The sequence below is a fragment of the Podarcis gaigeae genome, assembly GCF_964106915.1.
Source record: "Podarcis gaigeae genome assembly, chromosome: 3".
In the NCBI taxonomy this organism is placed as follows: Eukaryota; Metazoa; Chordata; class Lepidosauria; order Squamata; family Lacertidae; genus Podarcis; species Podarcis gaigeae.
In genome coordinates, this window is record NC_139680.1 from 92,946,763 (window position 1) to 92,960,022 (window position 13,260).

General features: G+C 40.4%; 1 protein-coding gene across 6 annotated transcripts in view; it reads right to left on the reverse strand.

Annotated features, from left to right (window-relative positions):
- Positions 1 to 567: 567 nt before the first annotated feature.
- MARK1 (microtubule affinity regulating kinase 1) overlaps positions 568 to 13,260 on the reverse strand; it is a 72,226-nt gene continuing 59,533 nt past the window's right edge. For 3 of the 6 annotated variants that reach the window (XR_014562746.1, XM_083733288.1, XM_083733290.1), the window contains 4 exons: positions 11,887 to 12,048; positions 9,163 to 9,417; positions 5,816 to 5,860; positions 568 to 2,689 (listed from right to left, as the gene is read on the reverse strand). Coding sequence is in view for 4 of the 6 variants with exons in the window: in XM_083733288.1 (XP_083589414.1) it covers positions 2,335 to 2,689; positions 5,816 to 5,860; positions 9,163 to 9,417; positions 11,887 to 12,048 (817 nt within the window). In the remaining 2 variants the exon portion in view is untranslated. The remainder of the gene's footprint in view (positions 2,690 to 5,815; positions 5,861 to 9,162; positions 9,418 to 11,886; positions 12,049 to 13,260) is intronic. The other 3 variants (XR_014562745.1, XM_083733289.1, XM_083733291.1) reach the window with 1 other exon arrangement.

A 13,260-nucleotide genomic window follows, 5' to 3' on the forward strand; every position in this document is an offset into this window, starting at 1 on the left:
ATCAGGGTCTTTTCCAGGGAGCTGTAGACCCTAGCCCAGCCCTATTTCACAACCCTTTGGCGGAAGATGCACATAATAAAAATTCTTTGGCAAGGCTGACATTAAATGGTATGGCTAAACTGCTTGTGAGTGATTAAGATAATTTGTTTAGTGTCTTGTGAATTCATCAATTTTACTTGATTTTTAGATGATTAAAAAGTTTACATTCTTAAGTTTCATACCCTATCCAGGGACTTAGGAATTAGGCATACTAAGGAAAATCTCGACAACAACAAAAAACAGTCCCAAGTTCATATCTGGGATGAATTCACGCAAGGACCTGGGGTCCTCTAAAACTGAACCATGCCCCCTCAAAAAAAAAAGAAGAAAAAAAAGAAACAGGGCCAAGGTTGGGGAGGGTTGGTTTTAAGAAACTATTTGGAAATAAAAGAAACACACAAATCTAAAAGCTTTCATAAACCTGCAAGCACCAACTCAGCACCACCTCCCCTTGCAACCCTTCCTCAATGGAGCCTCAAACCATCCAACCAGCACAGTTAGCGACAAAGAGCAAAAGACAAGGGAGGGTAGTATGAGAACCGTTCAAGTAAGTTTTTAATAGAGTGCACCAGTGAATGTGAATTAGGATGACTTGCATCAAAAAAAATATTATTATTATTTTAAAAAGGAACACCAGATAAAAAGGGGTACAGTTCTTTCTTGCCAAAACACCATCCTTTTTTCTTCTTCTAAGGCAACAATACACGTTCATTTCAGAACAGAACTGTTACAGGAGAGCTACATCACAGTACAGTACAGTACAGCATGTCAAGTCCATCTGTCAGAAATCCATTCTCAAATGGCACATTTAGCTACACTTACAGCCTTCTAACTTCGGGTTACAGAGTTTACCACAGCTTCTTTTTTTCATTTTTGTTTTTTAAATAAAGTGACAATTTTGAATGACTTTTCTAATCTTTACAGGGGTGTGCGGATGGGGCCCGTATGTTGAAATTACAGTAATTACGACATTAAATAACATTGCACAACCAACCGCTATGATTAATTCAGTACAAAATAACAAATATTAAAATGTACCAAGTACTAGTGGTTTTACATAGTTTATATATCACCAATTATGAAGGAGTTTTCTTTACTTCCGTAGGCAAATGCCTACTCACAGCTGCACATTACAGGCATAATGATGTGGAATAAATACAAGAAAGTGGGCAAAATATTAGAAACACAAACAAGATATATGAGAACAAAATTTGTACAATCATGTAAGTAATAATCTATTGTTATAAACTAGGTTTGCTCAGCTGTAAAGTATATGAAACTGCACATACTGGAGCGTGGGGTGGGGTGGGGAATATTCCAAAAACTAGTTAATTCCTGAGGTGTCATTTATTAGCTCTTACAATTGGGCAACATTTCAGAATACCTTGTGCTATGAAACAACGTATTTTCATAAAGTGGGATTTGTGAAGGCAGAGAACAATAGTATTTCACTCCATGATGAATGAATATGAACTGTACTTCTATTCTGTTGCTACATTTGACTATATGTCACAAGAGCAATAGTTCAGTCTTCCTAAAAACTTTTTTTAAAAAAAATGTTATCAAGACATGATTTCTGTTCCCCAACAAATTTCAAGGGGCCAGAGGCCAACATACTCAGAACCCCCTTTTCTTCACTGTAAGTGCCAACACTGTAAACATGGTTGCATTTTTATTTTTTATTCTGCCAAATAAACACTGTTCTATAAAGGAGGCTAAGAGTGAAAGGGAAGCAGGAAAAATCTTGTATACAACAAAAGCCAATCTGTCCTTGACTAATTCAATTTTTATATGCAATTTGTTTTAACGTAACTAAAATTGTTCATGCTACAGTTGTGAAAACATTTTTTTTTTGTGCATTTCTACTATGGATGTAGTTTTTAAAAAACGCATGGTAAGAGGTAAGAATTATAAAAACCACAAAAAATGTAAATAATGACCAGGAAGAACTTCTTAACTCAAAGCAAACACACTTCTGTGCTGATATCTAGACAACTATACAAGATCTGCATTTAAGCCTTCTTTTTTATTATACAACTCTATGAACATAAAATGAACAAAATGCTCTATATACTTACCTGTACATGTGAACATAACTTCTTCAGCTACAGTTTTTTTCCTTTTAATATAGGTCATACTGAATTTAATTTTACAATTCAGAATAACTATGTATAACCTTATTGCAATGGGGCAATTTCTACATGGGGAGTTTCACAAGCCAATCATGTTAGGCATAACCAGTACATTCAGAATGTAAGCTAGACTCTTCCCTGATCCCAGAAACGTTGTTGCTCTTTACAGCTTAAGCTCATTCGCTATTTTGGAAGCAATGTTTTTAAAGGCAATAGAAGTCCCGGATATTCGCTTGAAGCGGACTCCATTGAGTGACAGGCGTGGCAATTTACAAACTTCCATCTCCCACTGGACGAGGCTGTCTTGTCGTGCATCGCCATGGACACAGAAGAGCAGGAACCTCTCTTTTTGTTCATAATCACAATTGTTAGCGTCTAACACTTTTCGAATCTCTCTCATCATATCATTTGGGTCCATGGAGCTTGTGGTCTTCATGCTCCACGTGAACCTCAAAGACCGTGGCTTAGAATCTTTACCATCTTCTTTTTCTCTGTCTTTTGGTTCTCCAGAAGTGCTCCTGAAAAGGGAAACATCATTTATATACCAATGACAAATTAGGGAATTGCACTTAAGCACCAGACAATTAAAAAATGCTCTTGATCAAAATTATCCTCGCTTAGTAGAGCAACGAAAAGAGGTTTCTCAACTATCAACTTGGTTAGGCTCTCTTTAGGTCTCATCTTTAGGGAGATCACCGAAACATTGAAAGGCCACACAAAACAGAAGGCAAGGAATGCTGACAAAAGCAGGGGGAAAAGGAAGCCACCTTTCATTCATTAGTAATTAAAAAATGTTACCTTCCTTTACAATAACAGCTTATTTTGCAAATTTCAAGTTGGAAGTTGAGGAAGTAAGGGAAATAATTTTGGGTGATTTTTGCCTAGAATGCCTCCTCCAAGCAATAATATCTCAACCTACAGAATTAATAATATGAGCATCTCTTAAACAACTGGGTTGGTTGCTTCCTTCTACTGTCCAATTTTATAAATAATTATAACTAGTTTATCTTTAAAAGTTGGCACTCAAGGGACACAAATTCATAAAGAATGTTTCCTCTCCATTCAACCCCAAAGATGCACAATGATAGGATGGCAGTGGCAGAAATGCGCTGTCATATGCAACAAGGCTCTCCGTCATATCTGCCATTACCTTCTGTGCAATACAGAACATTTATGAACTCAAACCAATCATTGACAGGGAATACACTGCTTCCTATTATAAAGTATTTCATAATGTTTTGGCAGCATCTTCTGCAAAATGTTTTGTGATGTAATGGGGAAGAAAACAATTGGGCAGTGCTATCATATGAATGTTTACTAAGTACTAAGGTCAACTGAGTTCAACAGGACTGATTTCCAAATAAGAGTGCACAGAATAATAGCCCTAGCGAAGTATGTTTTTTAAAAAATTATTATTATTATTAGTTATTCTTTCAGCTAAAACTTCATCACACACTGTCTGCCTTCAAGAGTCCCATGCTTGCTGAGAATTATTCAATGTCTGTTTAGACATCATTTAGTATCTTAAAGTCCTATGATCTTTCCAACATCATGTGAGGAAATAAGCTGTGGAGCAAGGAGCAGTGCGGTGGCTTCAGCCTATCAACTGGAATGTGACAGGAGAAATATTTTATCACCGCAAAATGTACTGCTTATGCACAATACATCATGTCTACGTGGTCCATAGTTAGTTACCCTCTGCAGAGCTTCTAAGTCCACTGGCCAGCCTGCATCTGAAAAGTCACTCCCTAACCACTCCCTTTCAGGGAAGGATATTTGGCTAGGAGCTGCCGTAAGAAGAAAAATCAGAAACAAATTCCAATTCTTGTGTGCATTCCAGAAGAATTTCGTAGCCTGCAATGCATGACTAAAGGGCAGCAAACTGATCAACCATTGGAACTTAACTTTAGTTTTCTTTCAAATAGATTTTTCAGCATCTAAGATGTTAGGAACTCTCTTGCCAGTGATAGCGGGTGGTGGTGGTGCACACACATGAGCTGTGTGTGCTCACACACATACGCCCTGGGGACTAGGCAATGCTATTTTAATCTTTAACACTTGCAAAAGTTAAGCAGGATGACACATTCATTTTCATTCAGAGCCCACAATTTCACCAGCAAGTGGAAAACGTGACTGCTAGCGAGCACTAACACCACGAGCAGCACTTTCAACAACGATACATACATGTGCATAATGAAAATGTAATGTGGTCTTCCAGTAACAACATCTTTTAGGGAAGCTTACTACACAAGTTGATAGGATGGAGGGATCAGTTACTAAAAGTATAGGAATGAGGGTTCATGGTCTTTCCAGCATGTAATACTGGGAAGAATATGGACCATGGCATCTCAAAGGAGTGGTCAGCAAAATGAGATTTACGTATTCAATGTATAAAATGCCAATTGAATACTAGGCACAATAGCATTCATGTAGATCATCCCTTCCTGATATGTAAACCACTTTCAAGAGGAACACCCCCCTCCCACCACTAAGTTTGCTCAGATTGTTAAAGAGAAGCTTCACACACAAGCTCTGTGCTGAGGAGCAGGCTTTGGGTTTGCATGCCAGGCAGCACATTGCCCATGGAACAAAAGCCAACACACACAACCATTCCTAGGATACACCCCTTCTTGTGAAGCAGATGAATGGGGGCAACTTATTTATGACTCTGGGTGTGTGTTTGTGTGTAGTGTCCTTGGTTCAAACTAAGCAGCCTGCAAGCAGGATTCGAGTAAGGCACCAGTCCAAGGCTAACTCCCACATCTCCAGAGTGTGTTATAAAGCAATCTTTAAAAATAACATCCATCTGTTTTCGTTTTATATATACCATGAGTGGGCAAGCTTTATCAGCCCAAAGGCTACATTCCCTTCTGAGCAACCTTCCAAGGGCCACACGACAGTCGTGAGCAGGGCCAGAGGCCAAAGTGGGCAGCGATAGGAAAGTAAATTTCACTTTTTGTAAAGTGGGCTATGTTTCTGCCGCTCTATCCTCCATTTAGGGAAGCAAGAGGTGTCATCAGAGTTCAAGGAATTCGAGAACACACTGCAGCCAAGCAAACACACTCAAAAAGAGTGTGAAGCAGGGCCAGGAGGAGGTGTAGCCTGGGAAGAGTTTAGAGGGCCAAATAATTAGTTATTGAGGGCCGCATTCAGTCCCTGGGCCTGAGGTTCTCTGATGCATATACTCTTATTAACCCCAAAGGATTTGCCAGCATATTTTTTTATTTTAGTATTTGTAAAAAGCAGAGGCGTATGGCAGAAGTGAATATTAGGCAGTTGGCAAAGTTCTCAGAATGGCAATGTAGGATTTTACTACGCAATGAAAGATAATGCTTGAATATACATAGTTGTGGTTTTTTTTAAGCTGTGACCTTGCAAACACTTAGAAGGGAGCTGTTTCCCAAAGTGGACTTGCTGAAGTCTAAGAACTTGCAGAATCATAGCTTTTCTTTTCTTTTTTTAAGTTATTTAAACTTAATAGTATTTAAAAGAGAAATGGGGAATTTAACTCATACATAGTATTTTTTAAAAGACAAGTTATTTAGAGACTCCTCTGTTTTACATATTAGTTTAAAGGCTTTCAGAATCATAAAGCTTTGAACACAAAGGGACCTAGCAGCGAAGTATTAATCGTGGCTCCTCACCTTGAGGTGTCAGTTCTGCCACTGGCTTCGCCTTCACTTGGATCCCTCAAAACAAAGTTAAGGTCAATATTTTAATAAATGGTTAAAAAAAATAAGTCAAGAAAACCGGTTATCCAGAACAAAGTTAAAATTACTTTTGAGCAAATAGCACGAAACCATCATTTACTACTATTTTTTTAAAATAGTGTTTTTCCAAAGCTGCAGTTTACTTTCTCCCTATGAAACTTCAGTTTATTTTTACCCTGGCTGGGTAACTTCAGATTGCCCTCCCCCCCCCTTACACCGTGAGCTTAAAATAGCCACGCTCAAAAGCCAGAAGCCATACGGCGACTATGCTCCATTCTTTCCTTTCCCCATCCCACCGTGTATTAATGGCGAGAGACCACCACTGCAGTCAGCAAGGAACTTATCCAGACAGGGGTTCTTACTCACGAAGATGCCTCAAACAGTTTGCTATTAGCATTTAGCCGTGTGCTTTGCCATGCCCTTAAGTCATAACACAGCAGCACATTTGCCAATTGTGTTAGTTATTTGCAAATTAAGGCCTATTGGATACCACCTTAAAAACATACTAAAATTTTCTACCTCCCAACTTTAACAGCTCTTATTTAAGGGCTCAAAGACACCACTTCTTGCAACATCTGCAGAGTGTTGTATAGCCCGTCCCACACAATAGCCCATCATTATATTTTAAATGACATTAAATATATAAGTATATCAGACCTGTGTAGCATGTGACCCACCTAACCAATATGCAGCCCATCTGCTATGTACTAGGCCACCAATAACAGGTGAGCTGTTCACAATGGATCAGCATGCTCATCTCTAAGCCAATTTGAATTTAGACTTTACAAAACCCCATGAGCTTTCACACCATTCTCCTCCCCACTGCAAAGTCAACAGGCCTATTGGAAAACTGCACATCCCACAGGCTATTTGTGCTTGGCTCACTGTACACCAGCTTGCCAGGCTTCCTTCTGCTTGCTGCTGCTGACCACCACAGAAAAACAGCCAGTTTAAGGAAGACAGTTCTTCTCCAGCGCCGCTTAAAATCCAAGCTGGAGAAGAACTAGTATATGTGCATCATAATTCTCACCTTGAATTCGACAGGACCATTCTGAACCAGTAAACCCTGTATTTCTAAGTCAGGAAATAGAAGTCTTGGCACATCATTTTTGACAACTATCATCTTTTGCAATCCCAGGCAGGCACTAAAAAGAGGGTTTTATCATGCTTCTTGTGGGCTGCTTTCAGCTTGGTGGGTCACAAATTGTGCAGGGCTGATCTACACAGAACATTCCATAAACTCACCAGAACACTTTGAGAACAAGCAGCAAATAATTCTTTCTAAGGTATCAATCATATGCTAGATTGCACGTTTATAAAATATGCTTTATTACAGCATTTTTTAAAAAACGGACTTCTGATTCCAGCACATATTTGTACACTACTGAACACTTTAAGTTGTAAGTGAAATGTATTTCTAAATATATTCAATTAAAAAGGGACAATATTAATGCAAGCTGTGAACATAACTTAAAATTAGATGCAGCTGTTAAAGAACACAAAGATGACATGACTTTTCCCAAGTATCTGCACATGTGGCGCCACAATGTGTGAAATCTGATGAGCTGTCAAGTGAGTTCTCTATTTAACAGAATCATGGAAAGAATTTCAGAACTGGAAACTGCCTTATTCTCAAATGCCACTGATAAGGTTCACAGGGCAACAAAGTGACTAGCAAAACTCCTACTGATTTTAGTGAACCTCACTATTACCATACACAATTTTGAAGCAAGTTATGGGGCTCTGGATCCAGAAAATGCCATTTCAAAATGACAATTAAACTTAAGATGCTAGCTAATTGTTTTAAGTTAACATTATGGGCCCCAATGTACCCCCAACAGGTTACACGTTAGGCTGTGTTTTTGGATTATAATATCAATAAATGTTTAACTGTTAAACTAGAGTCCTTTTGAAATCAGTAATATATTTAGTTCTAACAGCAGATGGATACCGTCAAAACAAACGGTGTTGAATGGGTCAAGATGAATGGGGTAATTAGTTTTTTTAAAAAAAAATAAAAATACTTGGGGCTGCTCCAGGCAATATGAATTTCCTACACCCTTTCCCTGTAGGAAATTGTCACATTAAAGAGAGAGTACTTGTGCATTTTGCTACATTTGTGCATAGTGAGAAATCCAGAATTGCAGCATGTTCTCAGAATTCAGTCACAGCATGTCATGAAGGATATTCACCCATTCATTCATGTTCAGGGAAGTTTTTAATGTATGACATATTAGTGTATTTTTGGTCTTTGTGGAAGCCGCCCAGAGTGGCTGGGGAAACCCAGTCAGATGGGCGGGGTACAAATAATAAATTATTATTATTATTATTATTATTATTATTATTATTATTATATTGCAGAGTTGCAAAAGGTTCAGAAAAAGGCAATCAAATTTATGACGAGGCTGTAAAACATCCCAAGAGAAAGGTTGCAACTTTTGCAACTTTCTAGTTTAGAAAAGAAGTTGAGTGAGGCGGGACATGATAGATAGGGAAAGAGGTTTTTTTTCTCTCTCTCTCTTATAATACTGGAACCCAGAGTCAGTCAATGTAGTGGAATGTTGGAAGACCCAGGAGAGACAAAAGAAAGCACGTCCTCACATAGCACATAAGCAAACGTAGGAGTTTGCAAGTTGAAGATGCAGTAAACAGCCATCAACTTGGACAATTTTTAAAGGGAATTAGACAGATTTGTGGAGGGAAAAGCTATCAAGAGCCACTAGTCATGAGAGCATTAGAGGTGGTATGTTTCTAAATACTAGTTGTGAGGGAACCCAAATGGAGAGTGTGCTGTTGACGTTGTGTCCTACTTGTGGGCTGTGAGACTAGGTGGGTCTTTGGTCTGATCAAATAGGGCTCTTCTTATGTTAAAGTGTCCAAATGCCAAAAATGATGCTCACTGCACATGATGGTGCACATACCATTTTTTCCACACAAATGAAAACCCACGTATGAAATTAGTCACATTAGAACCAGCCTTTAAGCGCTAGGATGCTTATCAATGCTTTCAGGAACACTAGCCAAAGAACCAAGTTTTTCATACCTATTGGATTTGAACAGTATAATTTATTCGGGAAGTTTTTGATTTTTTTTTTAAAAATGACATGAATACAGAAAGCTGTCATCATTACTGTATCCTATAATTTGATTTTACACTGGCTTAAATGAGGGGGTTCCAAGCTGTTGCTCATCCAGGCGCTTACAAGGCTTGCTTCTAACAATGTAACGTCCCATTGCACCTTTCATGTTACCTGGAAATGGAAATGACGGAGGGTACTAACCTGCGGACAAATTTGGAAGTTATTTTGCTTATAATGCCGGTTGACGTCCCCCTTCTAGTTTGAGCAAACGTGCCTGTTTCGTGTGACGGTGAGGCAGGTGGTCCATTGTAAGTGGCGTTGCGCCGCTCCCGTAGCTGCTCCCCATGGAAAGTGCTTCGGCTCGAACTCCCTCGAGGAAAACGGGTTCGGTCTGGAGTGCTAGTACTAATACTGTGAGCGGATGGGGAAGCAGCAGGTGCCCTTTGAGTTGCACTGCTGGAAAGCCAGAAGTACGTTTGAAAAGCAAGGAAGATAGAAAGAGCCAAGTCATGAGAAACCTTCAATATGACTAGCACATTCTCAACATGCACTATCTTGGGATAACATGAGCCGTATGTTTTTATGTACAAAAAGTCTCTAAAGAGATGAAGAACAGTAGAATATTTTAATTCAGAATAGTGTGTAGAAAGAGTAAAAGCTTGGGGAAGAGAAAATGCATCCTCTACAACAGATATACCAGGTCTTGCTGCTATTTCAGAGGTTACATGGGATTTTTCATTCCAATGGGAAGAGCCCAAATGGAAGTAGAAGAAAAAGCAAGAAAGAGAAAAGGGTTTAGTGGTATTTGATATTGGTGAGTAAAATTTTTGTCATGATAAAGTGGTGCACTTAAATACAAACACACACACACACACACACACACACACACACACACACACACACAGTGTTGGTTTTATATGCATGAGATGGATAGGATTTGGGGCTAGAACTAGAAAATACAATTCCTACCTCCAAAGTCTTATTTAGTGGTTAGAGCAGGCTTCCCCAAACTTGCCCCTCCATATGTTTTTGGCCTACAACTCCCATGGTCCCTAGCTAGCAGGACCAGTGGTCAGGGATGATGGGAATTGTAGTCTCAAAAAATCTGGAGGGCTGAGTTTGAGGAAGCCTGGGTTAGAGCTTAGACAAAGACTTGGGAGACCCAAGTTCAAGTTCCCACTCAGCCTTTAAGAGGATCTAGGACCGGTCACTATCTCACAGCTTGATCTATCTCAAGGGACCGTTGGAAGGATAAAATGTGGAAAGAACTCAATGTATTGCTGTTGTCCTAAAACTGGGAGTGGGGGACTCCTGAGCTCCTTGCAGAAAGGATGAGACAAAATGCAACAAGCACCTTTCTTTCGCCTACCCATTCCTTAGCTTCTTGTTTCTCAAGGGCTCTTTTGCATCCTTACTTCAGCTGCCTTGCCTCTGACTTCCTGCTTCTTCACTTACCGTATTTTTCGCTCTATAACACGCACCCGACCATAACACGCACATAATTTTTAGAGGAGGAAAACAGGGGAAAAAATATTCTAAACGAAACAGTGGATGTATGATTTTTGTGATTCATGCTGTGGCCATAGACATGTGATCTGACGGTGAGTTTGGGGTAGCCCCAATGCAAAAATCCTGAGGATCCATGTGGATCCATGCTTTGTAACCATGTTTTTGCACCACTGCGGCCCCAGGCAACAGTGGGTGCATGATTTTTTTGGTGCAGGCTGTAGCCATGGACATGCTATGTGATCAGATGGTGAATTTGGGGTGACCCAGTGCAAAAATCCTGAGGATCCATGTGGATCCGTGCTTTGTAACCATGTTTTAAGTGAGGAGGGAAGGAAAAGCACTCAAGGGACAAGGAACACGCATGGGGTGGGTGGAGAAGGGTGCTGTTAATAATGCAGAAGAGGGGTTTAAGGGGAGAAGGAACACGTGTGGGGTGTGTGGAGAAGGATGCTGCTAATAATGCAGGAGAGGGGTATAAGAGGAGAAGGCTCCTTTCCTCTCCCGCTTTGCTCCTTTAAAGGCTCTGCTTCTCTCCCTCCTCCCTGGCTCGCTGAAAAACTTTGCTGCTATTTAGCCAGCTGAGTGGGGAGGAGAGAGGGACAGAGAGCCTGCTTGTAAAAAACTTTGCTGCTATTTAGTGAGCTGTTCTCTCCCTCCTCCCCGGCTCGCTGAAAAAAACAGCTCCGGACTCGTGTAAGTGGCTCCTCTCCTCTCCCGCTTCGCTCCTTTAAAGAAGCAGGCTCTCTGTCCCTCTCTCCTCCCCACTCAGCGGCTCTTCTCCCGCTTTGCTGTTTCAAAACGAGCCACGGAGGAGGGAAGGAAGGGGAACCATGGATCCTCTGCTCACGACTGCAGCAGATCCCCCCGCCATCCGTAGGCATTCGCTCCATAACACGCACAGACATTTCCCCTTACTTTCTAGGAGGAAAAAAGTGAGTGTTATGGTGCAAAAAGTACGGTACCTGCCTCACAGGGCCATTTTTCAGTCTGATTTTAGAAAGTTACTCCTGTCTCTTGGGCAACTATGAACCATCAACCCCAGACAAACTGTCGATTTGCCCTTCGCCCACACCGACAGCCAGATGTTGTAGGCTACAACTCATATCGACCTAAGTCAGGCATGATCATTTGTCAAGGAACATGAGTAGCAGTCCACATGAGGTGGGGAGGGCACAATGCTGGCTTCTGGTGAGCTAGAACGATTTTCGTTCACCAAAGCAGTCAGAATGTTTGTGAATATTCCAACACCATCACGTAAGCTCAACTGATTGATGCTAAAGGCTTCAATATCACAATATACAGTAGATTGGCAGAGCCTAGCACTACTGATGTTGTGCCTAAACACCTATGTTATGCACATTTGTAGAACATCTGACCATGCAAAGTACCACACAAATGCTACATATTGAAAAATACCTTGGTCGATAAGCTTCAGTGCCATCTTTGATAGTTGGGAGTGTAACTTTTATAGGGTGGCCAGAGGCAGACATGGACTTCTGGTGTCGAGGTCGTGCTGATATTGCCGAAGAGACAGTGGAGCCAGTAGAGGAGGTACTGCTTGCAGACATTTCTGTTAGGCTTTCATCATAAAAACGAAAGCAGGAAAAGGAATATCTTGAGATAAAATGGTCTAGTAAAGTAGTTGCGTGTGGAACCTTTGAACTACTGTTGGATACTGATTTAGCCAAGACATGGTCAACAACAGCTTCTACTGAAAAATGTCTTAAGATTGCTTTTCCTTGGCTCCATTCAGGTAACGGACAGACACTTTTAGGATTCCTAACCCAAATTAAAACATATGAAAGGAACTTGCTCACTGGTGCTACCCTTTCTGTACTTGCTGGGAACAAATGCAGAAGAAAATAGAAATTAATAGTATTTATCGATATTCAAGGGAAAATAGGTGGCAGCAAAAGAATTTTGAACTTTTGGCCACTCATCAAAATAGCACAGAATGCCTCAATAAAAAGTAATTAATCTCTCACCAAGTCCTATCAATTTGCATAAATAAAGAAAAGCAACTGCAACTGGCTTTCCTGATCCTCTTTTGTACTCATCTGCATAGCTAGTCTTGATGAATTATCTCTACCATTGTATCCGATTAAAAGGCTACTGGTAGCACTTTAAATGAATCCTCTAGTAATTTCAAAGTGCAGAGAGAAGAACAAGCCACAGCATGTATTTCAATACAAATATAATCAACTTGGGAAGAGCACAGAAAGCAACTATTTAACAAGAGGGACAATACGGTCAAATGGAATTATATAATTTCAGTATTCAATCATTTTTCTCATTGCTGCTTCCCAGCATCTCCTTCATGATACCAATGTAGATTTTTAGGTATGTGCAAAATTAACAAGTCTAAAAACCTCAAAAACAGTTTTGCCTGAGTTCCATGCAATTGCCATAAAACTTAGGGATCAAGCTGTGCCATCATAATGATTAAGGTTTTAAATGATAATTTTAGGTTATATGTTAGTGACTAAGCTTTAATTTATATATTTTTAAACTGTTGCTATATCTGTATTGTCCCTGTTATAAAAGGTAAAGGTAAAGGTACCCCTGCCCGTACGGGCCAGTCTTGCCAGACTCTGGGGTTGTGCGCCCATCTCACTTAAGAGGCCAGGGGCCAGCGCTGTCCGGAGACACTTCCGGGTCACGTGGCCAGCGTGACATCGCTGCTCTGGCGAGCCAGAGCCGCACACGGAAACGCCGTTTACCTTCCCGCTGGTAAGCGGTCCCTATTTATCTACTTGCACCCGGAGGTGCTTTCGAACTGCTAGGTTGGCA